The following is a 16,691-nucleotide window of genomic DNA, read 5'->3' on the forward strand; positions in this document are numbered from 1 at the left end:
CAGAATCTTTCCTCTAGCACTTAAGTTTTATGCAGCATAAAATATGTATGGATGCTTGACAACTTTTCCTTTCATTATATACAAAAGTGACTCTCTTCTTTCTAGAATAACACTGTCAAACCAAGGGGGACTGCCAGAAACCTGTCACAGATAATAATCTGTTTGCCTAGGTTCCTGAATAGCAATGAAAAAGAAGATATTGAGTGTCGGTTCCCAGCACATAAATTAAAGTTCCATGCCTGTAATTAGGTCATGTCTCCCCCCTAAAAAAAATTGTGTTTGATAATACAATGACTTTTAATTATTTTTCTGTAAGTAATTGCCTAGAGGTATGGTGGGACACGTAAGCAAGGATTAGTGATACATAAGATTAAAAGTTCAAAATTGCAAAATTCCTTGTAAACCTAAACGAGTTTCAAGGACACTTGCACTAGAAAGAGTATTCTGGGGTTTACTCCAAGTGCAAATGCTGCAAATGCCCACTTTAAAAGTAAAGAAAATCTTTGTTTCCTTGCATTTGGAGAAGATGAAAAGGTGAAAAACCAGCACTGGCAGTTTTAATTTACATAGCTGATAGCTTCATCACACAGTGATCCTGCATAGTGTTATGTAGCCCACTGCCTGAAGATTCTGTGCCCTTTTTTTGAAATGCTATTAGGTAGTACATGTAATCAACAATAATGTACAAATGAAGGTTCAAGACCTTTGATCTCCCTGTTTGTCCCTAAACATGTTATTTAAGTGTGCAGAAAATAAACGTACTATGTTCTAAGTGGAGACTGGGTCTCTAGTATTTTTTCTTCTCTGCCTCCATTTTTTAAACTCATAACAACAATTGTTTTCCTGTCCCAGCAAGGTTTTATGCCCACCAAATTTCCTTTCTGAAACAATAAACACTGAGTAAACAAAGTGGTGGCAGGCCACTGTTCCAAACCTGAGGACTTTACCCTTTGCTTCTACATCTATAAACCACCTTCTAGTTTGCACCCTCTCTGCTGTGGTTTCATGTTTCTGAAACAACACAGGCTGTGTCTCTGCTGTCTTTATAACCAGGACCAAGGAATGATCTATGTTCCCATGGCCAGTTCACCCAACACAGCTCACGTTTGCAGTGCTCATGGCTGGTCCCTACAGCAATCCATCTGTGTCCACACTATACAGTGTGTGGAAAGGGTCTCCGGATCAATATCCACTCTCCGGGGCTTCATCTTGTTGACCCACATGCCCACACTGTGTAAGCCATGTGCAACACCAACCTGTTTCATGCCTGTCATACTATTATTCTTACATGACCATGGCTACAGCAACCTTGTCGCAACAGTTTGTCTCTCCTCCTGACCCCACATGTCCTTCCCTGGGTCTGAAACACATTGGTAATGTTATGATTTAAAAACCAAATATCTCTTCATAAAGTGATGAATAATAAGAAAGTTATCACATATCCTGTGGTATTTACTCCTTTTAAGCAATGACATCCAGAATATATTGTGTGTACAGAGGCAGGGTGGGGGGAGTCTGTAAGGGGACAGACCCTTGCAGAAAAGTGTCGGAGGACAAGTCAGGCTGCCAAGACTGATGTTTTCTTTGTACTGTCTATTGTAATAGGCTCTGGACCAGTCTAACAAGTGAACTATTCCGGGATCTTGGTGCTGATGGTGGGGAAACTATTGAATCCATTGAAGGATTATATCCTAGGGGTGATACAGCCTATTTTGAGAGGGGCCAGTCAGAGCAGCAGGACCTTGAGATGAAACAAGGAGTGATCTGAGAGCGTAGACTCACCTGCTGTCTGCCCTGAGTCTCCTAACCCATTCATATGGTTTTACTATATTACCAAATGTCGATGTTCTGTGAACTTCGTGCATGTCGTAGTTGGGAAATTAGCTGACTAAATTTTCTGACTGATACATGGCTATATGCATAATGGTACATATACATATGTACAGTGACTATAACTTATACTATCAAATAAAAAGTGAGTGGATTCTTTTTACCGTCTACTACTCCACTTACTCATAGCCATTTACAAAATATCATAACTGCCAGACTAAATAGGCAGTAGAAGTTTAAGTTATTACAGCTGATTAATCATATGCTGGGATATCATCAGATGTGCTCAGCCAACTATTTATTTCTGAAATATAAGTGAAGTAAAAACCAGACTTCAGATAGATTTCCTATATTTTCTCACTAGTTTCCAATACAAATTAAATCTGCTACAAGGTGAACTAAAGAGCTATGATAGCATGAAGTCCAATCACATTTTTCAATACTAACATCTATGGAAAAGCTTACAGGAACCATCTCATCCTGTCATTAACAGAAAAATGGGCTTTTACAAAATTAGGAAGTTTAAGCCAGTGGTGCTGAATGGTATTCATGCCGCTGCTGAAAGAATTGGCTGACATTATTGTGAGGTTACCATTATGTTGCCATCTATGAGAAACCATGTTCAGCATCAGTGTGTGAGTCCTGGAAACAGGCTTTCTCAAAGAGCCACCTTTACAGAAGAGGAGGCGGAGATGGCAAACTAGTAAATCGGTGGAAAGGACATAATATTTCTGACATTTAGTCTTTCAGATATTAGAAAACATTCCCTTCATCTCCCTCTAATGCCCAATGGTGTCCTGGGGATACTGCTGTCAGGATGTGCATAAACATAACAAATACAACTACAGCTCCTATCTCTACTGTATCCCTTTGTTTATTTCTTTATAACTAATCTAAAAGGAAAATAATAATGGAAAAAAACACATTCACCTCAACCAGTGCGTGTAAGTCCTGAAAGACTTTAAAACACAAACAAAAGTGTATTTTCCCATGTCCTTTCCAACATTACCTTCTTACTGGTCCAAGAGGTAATGCTGGTTTTAACTAAGCATCCTTGGCTTGCTAAACCAATCTTTAGAGAAATATCTTTATGCTATTTTGAATTCAACAAAAATATGCAGACAGAGGACCCACTTAAGTAAAAATCTATGTTCTTCAGGTAACTGCAAAATATTGGGCAACTCTGTAGCTTTCAGTGCTAAGGGGATTATCTTTCATCCATCAAAGTCAAAAGCAAAATTTTCACTGACTTGACTAGAACCAGACTGGCAATAACTGATATGGATGGAGTAAGCAAAGGCAACATAGAAAGCATCTAAAATTGATTCCACTTCCTGTCAAACTTACTGAACTAAAAAAGAACTAAAAAGGTAAATTTCCATCTAGTACTGTCCAGCTCTATTCACGTAATTTACATTCCTTCTAGCAGGAAGTTAAAATTACCATTTAACTACTGACTATTATACCTTTTTCCCCAAACGAAACTCAGTGCAACACAGTGACTGCTCAAATAGTAGGTGTAAAAAAGCCTAATTTCATGTTTCAGTGCTAAAATAGAGATTGATCTGCAAAGGTCCCTTCTAACTCTGTTCTACAGCCCAGAGGAAATGAGGTCAAAACAAGTAAAATGAACTTCAGCCTCCTGTATAAATTTAGGAAGCCTGTCAAGGACAACAGCCTGCTTTCTTGATTCTCATGTTCCTCCGTGTTTGCAAGGTACCAGTGCAATCAACAAAGAGTTACACTACTCTCAGAGAAGTATTAAAAAATTGTACCACCTATGTTTTAGAATGCATAGCTTTGTAGGCAACTGTCCACTTAGAATCAGTGACTGATGAAGCAGAATTCAGAAAAAAACTGAACTAAACTCATCAGTTTTCTTAGATGAGAAACTCTGCAATCAAGAAATCTATTTATTGCTCTGATTGGTTTGAGCCTACTGCACTGAGATGCAAAACCAGACTACAAGATAAACATGTAGAAAAAAGAATAATAACTAATACAAGCATGTCTGTATCTCAGTTCTGTGGAATTCAAACACACAAATACCTATTCATGTAGCTGCATTCATTGCTTAAAGTCATTAGCCAAAAATAAATATACAGAGAGACAAAATTGACTATCTGGGAAGACAATAATTCCCTAATATTCAGACGCTTCTGCTGCTAAGTCATCATGCTGTCTTCTGTGGAAAGAATTTGAGCCTCTCATCTTGATCATGCTGAGAAGTGCCTTATGGGAATCTGCCTCCATTTACTAACATTCAGTGTATAACCTAGTATCGGAAATATGGTAAAGACCTGGTGGGAAATGCTATCTTCCTACCAGAAGTGTGCTTTCACTCTGTGTATACACATTCCCTATTTAAACCTTCATTTAGCAACAGGTAAAAACACTTCTTGATTCCCGCATAAGATGCCCCTGGGAATTGTCACTGGAAGAGTACCACTTTAGATCTGTCAGACAGAGACATTTTATTACCTGAAGAATGTTATCTTAACCCGAGGTCTAAAATATAAATGAACTGCAATTCAGATGACTTGAGATCTAGCAGAAAGACAGAAGGGTGGAAACCTTCCCAGAGAGATTCCACAGGGAGAAGTCTGATTTATTTAATACGGATAAATATGACAAAAAGATATTCATATCCCAAGTTTTAATAAGTTTACGGTTGACAGGAGGAACTGAAGACAGCCTTGAGCAGCAGCTAATATACAGAACAAGATGTTAACTAGGAGAGTTAGAAGGGGAAAAAAGGAGCTCCAAGTAGATTAATTCAATAAATGGCAGAAGATTTTGGCCGCTCTGAAAACTTCTCTGTTAAGATATTATGGGTCAAAGGAGATGATGTATTTCTTCAGTGATTTATCATTTGTACTGTGGGGTGAAATCCAAGGGATCTTCATAAAGCCTCTAGTATTTAAGCTGAGCAGAGAATGAAATGTCAGAGCCGTCTATGAAAAGACAAGTGACAAACTAAACAGAGGATAAATCAAGATATTATTTTAGAATCTGCTACCGTGAAAATTTCACATTTTCTCAAGAGGCAGAGAAGTTCTTTTCTATACTGAAACAGGAATATGGGTTTTTCTGTTAAAGACATTGGAAAGCCATTAGAAGATTCCACGGAAGTGTTATTTTGAATGCTGGTATTGTATTTTCGAACAAAGCAACACTCTTCATGTTTGTTAATGGGTTACCAATTTTTAATTATGTTGAAAGCATCAGGAAAGTTTGGGTTTGTTAGGAAGGAATGTGGGTTAATTTGATGAAGCAGGTAGATACAACTAAGTGGAAGAAAAGGAGGCAATTGGGACACGGGCTGTGGCTTAACCCCACACTGAACAGAATTTGCATATGGCTTTGGGAAAAGTTTCATAACCTTTTTTTCTGGCAAAGATGGATGTGGGAGTATGACATTTTCCAGTTGCTGATTTCTTCTGTGCTCAAGAAAGAGGACATTAGCTTGTTAAAACTTCTAAGTGAGTACAACTTCATCAACAATTTACTCTTCTAATCACAAGATCACAAATTTTGAGTAGGTTCTTAGGGTAAACAGGTAGCGAATACTAAAATTTAATTACTTTTAAAACTACAGCAGAAAATCAGAACCCTTTGGTATGCAAAACTACATTGGAAATATGTTTTTAAAAAGTTCTTAAAGAAAGAAATAACACTTCTTTCTTCCATCCTTTCAGCCTAGTATTGCTTCCATCAATCCCCTGGGTAAACAACTTACAGGAATTTTGCCTGAATCCCGTGTTTCCAAAAGCAGAATTTAGTCCAAAATAACATGGAGCAGTAAAGATAAATCTCTTGACTGTTTTCTGAGATTGTTTTGTATTATTAATCCCTATACTGGGACATACACAATTGTGAAGACATTAATCACAGTTCACTCTGTAGAGAAAAATTCAATAGGATATTTAACTCTTGATTTATACGTAAGCTTTAAGTATTTCACCTGTGTAATTCTGCACAGTCAGTAGCTTATTTCTTCTAATTAAATCTTCATTTCAGCTCTCAATGGGCCTGATTTTCCTCTTACTAACAGCAAGTTTATTAATATAACTCTCATCAATCAAATGGTAGTGTCTAAGTAAGATTAACACAAGAAATATCGAAATCAAGACCACTGACTTTGTATGACAGCTTTGCCAGTCTGTTCACGGCTAAACAGTGCTTACTGGACACTTAACAGAATTCTGGGCAGGGAAGGAAGCAATTTTTTATTTTTTAGAGACCTGTTTTGAAGGGAGAACTGGCAAGATCATGAAAAAAGGAAAAAATCCACTCAGTGAGCAAAATCAGGCAGTAAATATAGCCACGAGGACTAATCATGTTTGTCCCTTTCATATGAACTACAAACTGAAAGCTAAACTGCATGTTAAGGTAAAATATTCTGTTACACTCAAAATTGTGTTATGGGCAGAAGAATGTACACCTTACTGAGATAGTAAAAAATGTATTGCTGTTTTTTACCCGCTCTTTATTGCTTCTACCATTCACCAGGCTTAAGCCCAGGACAGGTGAGGGACTAGTCTTTTGGCTGCTGTTAAACAAGCTACAGCCACGTGAAGTAAAACCTGAGATTCTGCTTTGCCAGGTCAGCATGGAGTCTGTTGCCTTTTACTAGTAACTCAAAAATCATACATACTGGACTACAATATATGCAATCATCCCTGATTATTTTCAGCACATATAAAATAAATATGAAATTTTCATAATACAGATACATTTAAATGCTTTACTCACATGTAAGGAGATGAGACAGAAGTTTGAAAGTGACTGAAGGTGTGAAAGAAGCAGCAAGATAAATGGTATCTACCATCATTAAAGAAGAAAATAAAATGTATTTTTGCAAAACAAGATGTGATCTAGAGAAAATTGTCTAGGAACTGCTAATGCTAACATCAAATACCTGTGATTTTTTAAAAGTCGCAACAATAGAATGAAAGAGGGAATTAAGGCATGGCAGACAGTAGATATGTCTCACACTCAGGCTGAAGACAATTTTGAATTCCAAACAATGAGTGAAGAAGCTTCAGATATACAAAACCATACTACTGATTTTTTTTTTTATTTTAAATATTCCAAGAATAAAGTACTGGGATGACTTATCATTCCAATAAAGATGAAGAAGACAGATAGATCAAGAAGCTGAGAGAAGTTCATGAACAATTGAATATAGTGAAATCTCCAGTGGGCAGGACGTGAGGTTGGAAGTCTAGACTCTCCTGTTTATCTGAACTCCACTCATGCTAAGTTAGAGCTCCCTGAGTCAGTGTGTGCAGCCTGAAGGTGTTTAGGGAATATTATGACACTGAAAACCAGACAAACCACAACTCTGTTCCACACCAGTATCTTTAATGTGGAGACACACAGGAACAAACTCTGCCACCTGCACATAAGCATACAGGTCTCTCATGTAATTCCTGCCAGTCAGTACCACTATTTCTATAACCAGCAGTAGACTACACCCCTGAATAAACTGCTGATGTTCCCATGTTTACATGGAAAGCTGACATTAAAAGTTGCTAATGAAAGTAAGTTAGTAAATTATGAGAGGTTTATAGAATAAGGACTAAGAGAATTTAGCTTCCTCCAGTGAAAAGACACTATTACAGGTGACAGGCATAAGTACAGGAAAGCTATGAAATACAAAACACACCTGCGTATAGGTTATGGTCTTAGCCTAATTTTAGGCTACTTCCCAGTAGACAGAAATCTGATTATTCATATCTTACACATGCAGTTACATATAAGGCTGCACACCTGAATACAGAAAAATCTGCTTTGTCAGCTGTAAGTAAAAAGAAACAGTGAAAAAAGTGTGCATCTTTTATCTGTTCTGATCTGTTGACCACAACAGCCAGAAATCTTTGTCCCAAAGGCAGACCACTTTGACTTTACATAAACTCAGCAAGTTTATATGCTGACATCTGTTAATTCCATGCACATGAAGGGAACAAGAAGGTTGCTGTGATATTTACAGTCCAACAGCAACATTCCTTCTGCAGGCTTCCCCAGCAGATAACATATTTTGCTTTCTTATGTTCACACACACAATTCATTTCATGGGCACTGAAATGCCTGTTGCAACAAAGTAGGAACAAAGTATTGAAGTAAATCAATGTTTCCCAGGATGGCTGTGCAAATATAAATGTCCATACAATGAAAATTAACCAATAAATGCATTTTTATTATGGTAGAAATTATAATAACAAATGAAAGTACTAACTCTTTAAGATATTCAAACTGTAATATGTAGACATTGGATTATATGGAGATTAAGAACAGCAGCATAGCTATAAAAATCACTGGCTGCATGTGATTCTTGGGCTACTATGTAAACTGATCATAAAGGCTGAAAATATTTATGCTGAATAATATTCAATTCAGAATATTTCAGAAGAAAGTCAGAATATGAATACTCTGGCTTTACATCGCAATAGTTGGGGAGTTTTTGTTGTTGTGGGTGAAGTTCTGGAGAAAACAGAGTAGCAAGTTAACAGTTTTCATATGTGTTTGCTTTCCAGAATGTAAACTTAATGGAATCTGAAAATGGTTTTGTATCAAGATTTACAGTAGGCAAAATTAGTGGCAAATTGGTGAAATTTTTATTTCTCATAATATTCAGCTAATCAGCACTGAAATCTTCCTTGGACCAGAAAGGCACAAGGAAGCTCCTGAAGAAGTATCATGGGTAGCCACTTCTGTCTGTAAACTGGAATTTCAGTAGGCAGAGCTAAGGAAGAAAGAATTGAGGGTGATAAATCCATGTGCTTCCTAATTATGATGCACTAGCACCTTAGCAAATCATTCTTTTTCATGAGTATTACGAAAACATTACTTAATTCTTTCATGAGCGTATTTATATAACAAAGGCAATGAAATGCAAACTTCTGTGGGATGGATTTGTTGTGCTAAAAATTGTAATGATGGAAAGAGATATGATGTGTTTTTCATAATAACATTTTAATTTTATAAAACAGGTACATTCTGATTTTTAGTTGTTATTATTCATATTTTATTCAGTTCAATCTTTAAAAGAGTTCATTTCATTTCATTTCATTCTCAGCTCTATTTCATTAATGGGGTGAAAAGAGAAATCTCACAAAAATGTCCACTTGCCAAATGAAATGTTACTCTGCTAGTTAATGTATGTTTTCTCATTAAAGAAAAAAAAAGGTATTTTTTTCTTTTTCTTACATTTTCTCAAGTCCTTGTTTATATGACTACATAGACAATATCCTCATTCCTAGGTATACCAATATATCAATCCTGTTGATGAAGAACGAAATACCTCCACCATGAAATTAAAAAAAAATAGTAAACACAGATGATTTCAGCCAAAAAAGGCATCCCTTTTTTGGTGAACAATCTAGGTTGCCATATATGTTACTCAGAATAATCACTGTTTTTTTTCTTTATGTGGAGATAGATTCATTTGCAAGCAACCCTGTATTTTCCAACCCACAATTTTTTTTTTTTATGAGAGCTTCCTAATTATTACGAAGTAATAGGAGCAGCCTAATTATTAGGCTACTCTCAACAAGAGAGTACCCTCTTCTTTTGAAAACTATTTTTGCAGAGAAGACTGAAAGACAGATGGAAGAAAGAAAATAGGAAACAATGCTGCCTCATAGATAAGAGGTGATATGTTTTCTGGTTTTCATAACAGAATTAAGAATATTTGTGTCTTCTTTTTTAATCTAATAGTTGTTTTAATATTCTTCTACCTCTACTTAAATTAAACATACAATAAAGGATTTAATATAGTTGCAATTTAAATTTTAAATTTTGTACAACGATTGTTCTAATTTTTAGGTCCAATATCAACAAGAATTACACCAATTTAAAAAACCACTTACCTGATGAGATGTCTATTCGGTTCTTCTTCACTTGGGTGACATTGATATGGACGCTGACTTTGCCCTCATTTATGTCAATCTCAACATTCCCCAGGTCATCTGCAAAGTTGCTGAAGACAAGAAGTCCATGGGGGTTCCAGGTTCGGAAAAGGAAACTGACTGAAAACAGATCCTGGCTTGGACGACCAGGAACCTCAAGGTAACTGGTGGCATTGAAAAAGACAGGCACTGTATGTGGCTCCACACAAGAAAAACTTAAATTTCCCTAAGTAAAACACAAAAAAAAAAAGCAAAAGCATAAGCAAAACCATAAGATTCCACTAAATTCATAGCTACCTCTAGAAAAGTATTCTAGGCTTCATTCAACCTAGAGACTACTACTGTGATCGATGCAAGTCACATGTAAAAACGTGTTATTAATATTACCATTATTGTTACTATTATAATGTTCTTGCTGATGCTTCTGTTTTGTCTAGTGGTGGCCCCATTATATTTTGTACTGTACATACAATGAGAGGCACTCTTTGACTTGAAGAGGTATAGTCTAAGGTAAAGCTTAGACGAAAGCATTAATAATCCCAACTCAGAGATGAAGAAATGTATCACAGAGAAAATTTGGCTTGTTCATGGTCACCAAAGACGCCTATAACAGAGCAGTAATTCATCCTCCTATGAAAATTAAATACAGCTTTCCAAATACCCTTATAGCAAAGTGTCAATCAAAACAATACATGAGGTTGTGAAAGGAGGATGTATAATACCTGGTGTAAGAGCTAGCCTCTGTGTTATGTTTTCTACTGGATAATACTAGATAAACTAATACCTCATTTCATGAAGCAGAAGGATTTGGAGTAGCTGATCATGAATAATGCCTAATATTTGTAGTTAGTCAATAATTTTCTCTTTAAAAGAAACTGCAGTTTTCACACTGTAAAATTTTACTTTTTGGGAAATTGACAAAAATCCAGTCAACTTTATCGATTTCTGAAGCTTTAAAATGCAGACTCGAAGATGTGAATTAGGGATGTGAGTTTTTCACTCTGCGTGTCATGTCATTTCTCCCAAAAGACCACAATGGTAGGACATATTACCATTTTTTTCCTTAGAAATCATAAAGAATTTTAGCAATCTCTGTCCAGAATTGACTTTTTAATGCATCAATGCAAATGTAACAGGAAAACTTCCTCTGCTGAAGAATTACCCTAACATGGTAGAGTGGATCCTGTTCTGTGGTTAGATTTTCTGATCCCCTGTGGCAGATGGATACTCTGTGGCAATTTCCATTCAGTTTGGGAAGGAAAAATTTTATCTGATGCAATATGAAAAATATTATTACTGTGATCAAGATAGCAATTCCTTTGATATTTATTTGTACATTAAAAAAATATTAAGGATTGAACAACATTTTTGGAGGTACCTAGATGTTTAGAGGTGAGGTTTACCTAAGCAATTTTCAGAATCCTAATAAGAGTCAGTCATCATCTTTATCACATAAATATTTTTAAAATCCATGTTATAAACGTTCTGATATAAGCTTTTATGTCTCATGTTTTTGTATTCATAGTGTATAAATGCGTATGAAAGTTCGTCTTGAGGGAAGTCAGAGAATTTGGAAGGAAGATAGGAACTTTCTGTCTGTAAATATGTGGGAGGAAAGTCCTAAGTAAATTATTTTAGAAGTATTTATTTTCAATTGGAGGTAGGCTAGATGACATCAATAAGGAAGCAAGGTTTACCAACATCCAAACCTGTTACTTGTTAGAAGAACAACACATCAGAAAACACCTTATCTGTTTCATAACAAGATACCATATATGGCAGATTCAGTTCCTTGTATAGTATCTCCATGTCAAAGCTAAATGAACAAATTTAATAGTTTCTTGAGCACTCAGATCTTTAGATTACTGTGCATAACCACCTCTTTTTTCCTACAGAACGTCAGAAGTTATACTGCCACACAGTCTACCTGTAAAGGCCAATAGAACTAGTAGCAGCTAGACTATCAGGTTGGCAGCCTCCATTATCAGTTAAGTAACACAGATGTTTCCAATAATCTAGAACTAGAAAAGAGATTTTTTTATACTGATCTAAAAGTTTTGTTCTTATCTTTATGATAAAAAACATGTCCTTTTCATTTACCCATGTTCCATCGATTACAAAATATCGAAGGATTTAGAAAAATAATTAGCTAAAACAACTATAGGAAACTTTTAAATTACAGTGTGATGAGAGAAAATACAAATACTTTCTAAGTGAAGGCAAAGGACCTCATCTTATCTCCTTTGCTGCTAAGCTGCTTGGCTATTCTGGGGGTGGGGGGGGTGGTGGTATAAAAGTTGCCTAGAGATTTTAAGTTTTCAGCCAACTAAGTATTAAATCAAAATCGTTAACACATTTGTTTGAATAGTTTTAGTCTGAACATTTTCGTGTTACAGAATACTTTTGGTTAAACCACAAATTTTACATATAGGAAAAAAACCCTGGAGAGTGGCTGAAGTACCCTCTGTAACCCTTCATTAACATTCTCAATGTAATAGTCATCCTATGGATTAGAAACAATTTCTGTTACATGGTTAAGACAGTCCTGTGTAGACACAGAAAGCAACAGCATTTTGTAGGAGCTGACATCTCACAGTTCAGTTACAGATGCCAATTAAGTAGTGCTCAGAAAGCATTTTGTTAGACATTTTAAAGAGTTTCTTTGGTGCCTTGTTTCCTAGAGGAACTGACAATTTCCTCATAACAAGGAGGCTTTCATATCCAATTGACACTCTCTTGTCATCCTGATGCATGGGATACTTGCATGTATAACATCTATTAATATTAATGGTACCAACTTCATTCAAATCCTTTTTCACACCAGCAAATGCATTTATCGTGAACAGCTTAACTACATAAAAGATTTCTTGAGGAAGTAACACATAATTCTAATTTCTCTTCTAGTTAGTATTTTCGCTACTGAGCTATTCGGATTAATCCAAACTGGATTATTGATTCCCTCTATGACTAATTCACAAGATGACTCCTCTTTTAAATAAATCCCATCTGATGTAGATTGCTCGCTAAGTCTAGGTCAAGACTTTGAGCTAATCTGCAGTTTGTCTCTCTAATAGCATCCCTGTTTTCAAAGAGAAAGAGATCCTTTTCTGTAGATTCCGAGTGACTTTCTGGGCAATGACATCTGGAAGTCAAATCTATGCTGTACATTTATACAGAAAGTGTTAGTCTTACCAGAGAATTTTTCGTACTACATTGGAAGGGAAATGGTGAAAACATCTTAATTTGTGTATATTAATCTTTGGATCATGACCTTTAATCTGTGCTGCAAATTAGCTTCATGTTTACTGCTTATAAATCATTTTTGCCTATCCACATTCAGATGTTATCCCTTGTGGAAATACTACTGGGTCTTAAAACCTTTCCCAATTAATAGAGCTACTGGTTGAATATGTAGCTCCCAAAAGAGAGGTAATGAGTTTATTAAGACTATAATACCTGTTAAATTGGGATGGACTATACAGTACTTGCAATGTACTGTAACCTGATGTTTATCACGTTATTTCAGTATTTTTCACAAAATAGCTTACTACTCATCTTTGAGCTTAACATGTTTGATTAATACAAATAATTTAAATAAAACACTCATCTTAAGTTTTTATATGATTGTACTCGATACATGGCATAGGAGCTGCAGAAGTGGGTGGAACATAAACCTAGTGGATGTAAGGATGGAGGGCAGCAGTTACAGGCTTTAAAACTGGAGAAACTGTTCTGTGGAAATTAAATCCAATTAGTATTCACACTGCCTGCCCTTAATGTATCTCTGGGTAGGAAAATTTGATAAAGTGACTAAATTCCTAAACTCTCTCTAGACTTCTTGTTAGCTGCATATTCTAGTCTCTTCTTACTAGTGGTACACGGGTCAATGTTCTTCAGTTATGCAAGGTAATGAAAGTCCTACAAAGCTTGCTATATTTTAGTAGAAAACATGGAAAAGATGGACTGGAAGACTGCTTACAAGTACATTCCCTGTTTCTGTGTTAGACCCGAGTCAAGTTGTCTACAAGAGTTAACACCTACTGTGCTGGTTAGTCACTGCCAACACTTGTTTGCAACTTCATTCAGGATAAAAGCAGATACTTACACTCTGTCTCGGCTATCATTTTCTCCCCAGCTCTCCCTTTTGGGCATCTTTTATCACTTGCCTCATTTATCTTCTATGAAAACAAATCAGGCTCCACTAATAAGAATGACAATAACTGCTCCAGACCATCCATCTGACTTATTCTCCCCAAAGAACTGCTGCCATCTTATATATCACAAAGGATTGCCAAACTTTTTTCCCCCTTATTCTTATGCTCTACATCCAAAAGAAATACATTATTAAAGTCAGTGTTGGACTTTATTTAAACTTAACATACTTTTAAATAACACTTTTTAATTGTCCTTACTCTTCAATAAATTAAAGAGATGCTTGGTGGTGCTTTCTCACTCATAACACCTATGTATATGAGACCTACAATTTTTTTTACCTTTAATTTTGTTCAGAGACAAATGAAGATTATAATCTTATTATCATCATTGATTCTCTGGACCTCCTCTTTCTGTAAAATTAACTTGTTAACTCCCTCTCACTGTTTGACTTCTGAAATTCAATTATCTGCATGTAAGAATACTTTTTTCTTCTCTCACACCTCTTTAATATCCTTCTTTCCTCTGTTCCCCCCCCCCCCCCCTTTGCTTGTGTTCCACTTCATTACATTTTGTCTGTCTTGCCTCTTCAGATAATACACTGTTTAGGGCAGGATGTGCCTACTGTTATGGGGTTGTACAGGATCTCCTACAATGGAGCTTTGATCCTTGTTGGATTGCTTAAGTGCCATCATCATAAACAGGATTAACAATGAGCATAGTCTCAACTGAGTCTATTTTGCATGCTAAATCAGGCTAAAAACTAAGAGGAAAAAAGCTTTTGTACAAAACATAAAACCCATGTTGAGTTAAGTTGATTTTGCTTTTGAAGAGCTGAAGCAATTTAAGTAATTCTACTGAAAACAAAGGTCACTTCTATTTTTATAGCCATTCTCAGAGTTTAAAATCAACAGAACCATCAAATTAAACTAGCATGCCAGAGTGTCTTGATGCAGCACTAACACTGCTGAAGCTTCTTATGTGTACTTTACTTTCATGTTACAGGTAACATAATTATAAAAAACAAATAAACAAAGAAACAAACAAATAAAAAAACAGAGAGATTATTTTATATAGACCTCACAGGCTTGCTAGCTATGCCACACTTTCGAAAGGATAGGATTTGCACTACAGAAACCCCTTAAGTAACACTTCTGTTCAGAAAGAGGCTTTAGGAATATATCCTACTAACTTGCAGTGGACCCAACTGTGCAAAATAGAAAGATTGCTCCTGTACAAAGATCCTTTCCTAAATCAGGCATCAATCTTTGAAAATCATGGTTACATGACAAGCTTAAAATGCACTGCAGGCAGGAAATCAAAGGCAATTTTGGGAAAAAAAAAAAATTAAAAAATTTAGTAGTAGTAGTAGTGTAGTCTTCCTTCACGGCATATATATCATGGTCTTTGCCTTTGACAATACTGAAGAAATTTCTGTATAGAAAAGGTTCTAAAAATCAGGCTGTATTACTGAGTTTGGATAGGCAAATATCACATATTTAGAATTATCCTTTGTATTACCTTGACCCTTTAGCTGTATTGTTCATACAATTACATGGAACTTCAGTATTACTATCCAAGGAGTAATCAAATAGTAATGAATTCTCTGCTCTTCACCATCACTGCACATGTAATGCTTTAGTTTTATTAAATAAAAGAGAAAAGCAACAGTGGAACCATACACATTGTTAGCAGGACTTTGTGAAGGCTGTGAACTTATACAGAACAAACCCTTGAACAAGTTATTTGGACCATCTAAAACCCATGGCAATAATACATTTATTTCTTTCCCACATTGCCTTTGTATCCCAGAAAGTAATTTTAGGAACATTTAGAGCCTTTAAAATATGGTAATTAAAGCACATTCTTTCTTAATGACCCTGCCCATAAAGCTGCAAGTCTGAACATGGAAGTAACTATCAATGTTTAAGCAAGAGAAAAAAATAGAACAAAATGTTAATAATGGTAATAAGCTAAATAATGATTTTCAAGTCTAGTATCTTGAGGCTTTTCAGAGCTACCAGAAAGGCCTACAGAAGCATTCCCTTCCAATAACTTTTGCACTCCAGCAATCCAACTAGCTCTGCAGGGATGGAAGACACCAGGATTTAAAGCCACAAGAAAGCTGCAATTAATTTAATAATAACTCCTGTCTGCACTGGTTTTGGAGTACTATAATTTGGGAGGAAAGGAAAGAAGTACTTATTGGTTCAGCTGATTTTCTTTTAAAATTTTCTGATACTGAAGGTTAATTTTGGAAAGATGAAACAGGACCCCAGAAGTAAAATGCTCAGACATATTTGGGTGATAGAATTTGGTTTGTGTTCTATATCATTCCAGCATATCACAAGGATATCAGCTACACACACTCACAAACCTTCTAGCTTCCTTTAGAAGGAGAAGCAGAAGTTTAGATGACCATGAAATTATGCTCTTACCACATTAGAAGGTTCCAGTTTCTTCCTCTTGGCAAGGTCAGTGATATTATTGCCATTGTAGTTGATGCTCTCCATGCAGCCTTTGAAATTCTTCCTACTGTTAGAACTTGGCTTCCCAGAAAAAGGCATGCCTCCAAAGGTTATCTTTGAATGAAACAGAAAATGGTGGAGAGTTACTGGAGGGCAAAACTTCTAAACAAATTTGCTGTAGATGTATTTGCTTTCTTTGAACACTCAAACATGGTGAATGAGAGAGCTGGCAACACTGCTTACAGAAAAAGGAAGTATCAAATAAGCACTGCAAAAGCAGAAAAAAATATGTAACTAATTTGTGATTGCAAATATTTATGGTAGTAAA

General features: G+C 35.8%; 1 protein-coding gene across 1 annotated transcript in view; it reads right to left on the reverse strand.

Moving 5' to 3' along the window:
- The window catches only part of LOC104126726 (contactin-associated protein-like 2), an 838,919-nt gene that overhangs the window by 245,021 nt on the left and 577,207 nt on the right, over window positions 1–16,691 (reverse strand). Inside the window, exons 7-8 of the mRNA XM_009639331.2 lie at window positions 16,334–16,477; window positions 9,705–9,969 (exon numbers count right to left, since the gene is read on the reverse strand). Of these exons, the coding sequence (XP_009637626.2) occupies window positions 9,705–9,969; window positions 16,334–16,477 (409 nt within the window). The remainder of the gene's footprint in view (window positions 1–9,704; window positions 9,970–16,333; window positions 16,478–16,691) is intronic.

Source organism: Egretta garzetta, unplaced genomic scaffold, assembly GCF_000687185.1.
Source record: "Egretta garzetta isolate BGI_Z169 unplaced genomic scaffold, ASM68718v1 scaffold480, whole genome shotgun sequence".
Taxonomy (NCBI): Eukaryota; Metazoa; Chordata; class Aves; order Pelecaniformes; family Ardeidae; genus Egretta; species Egretta garzetta.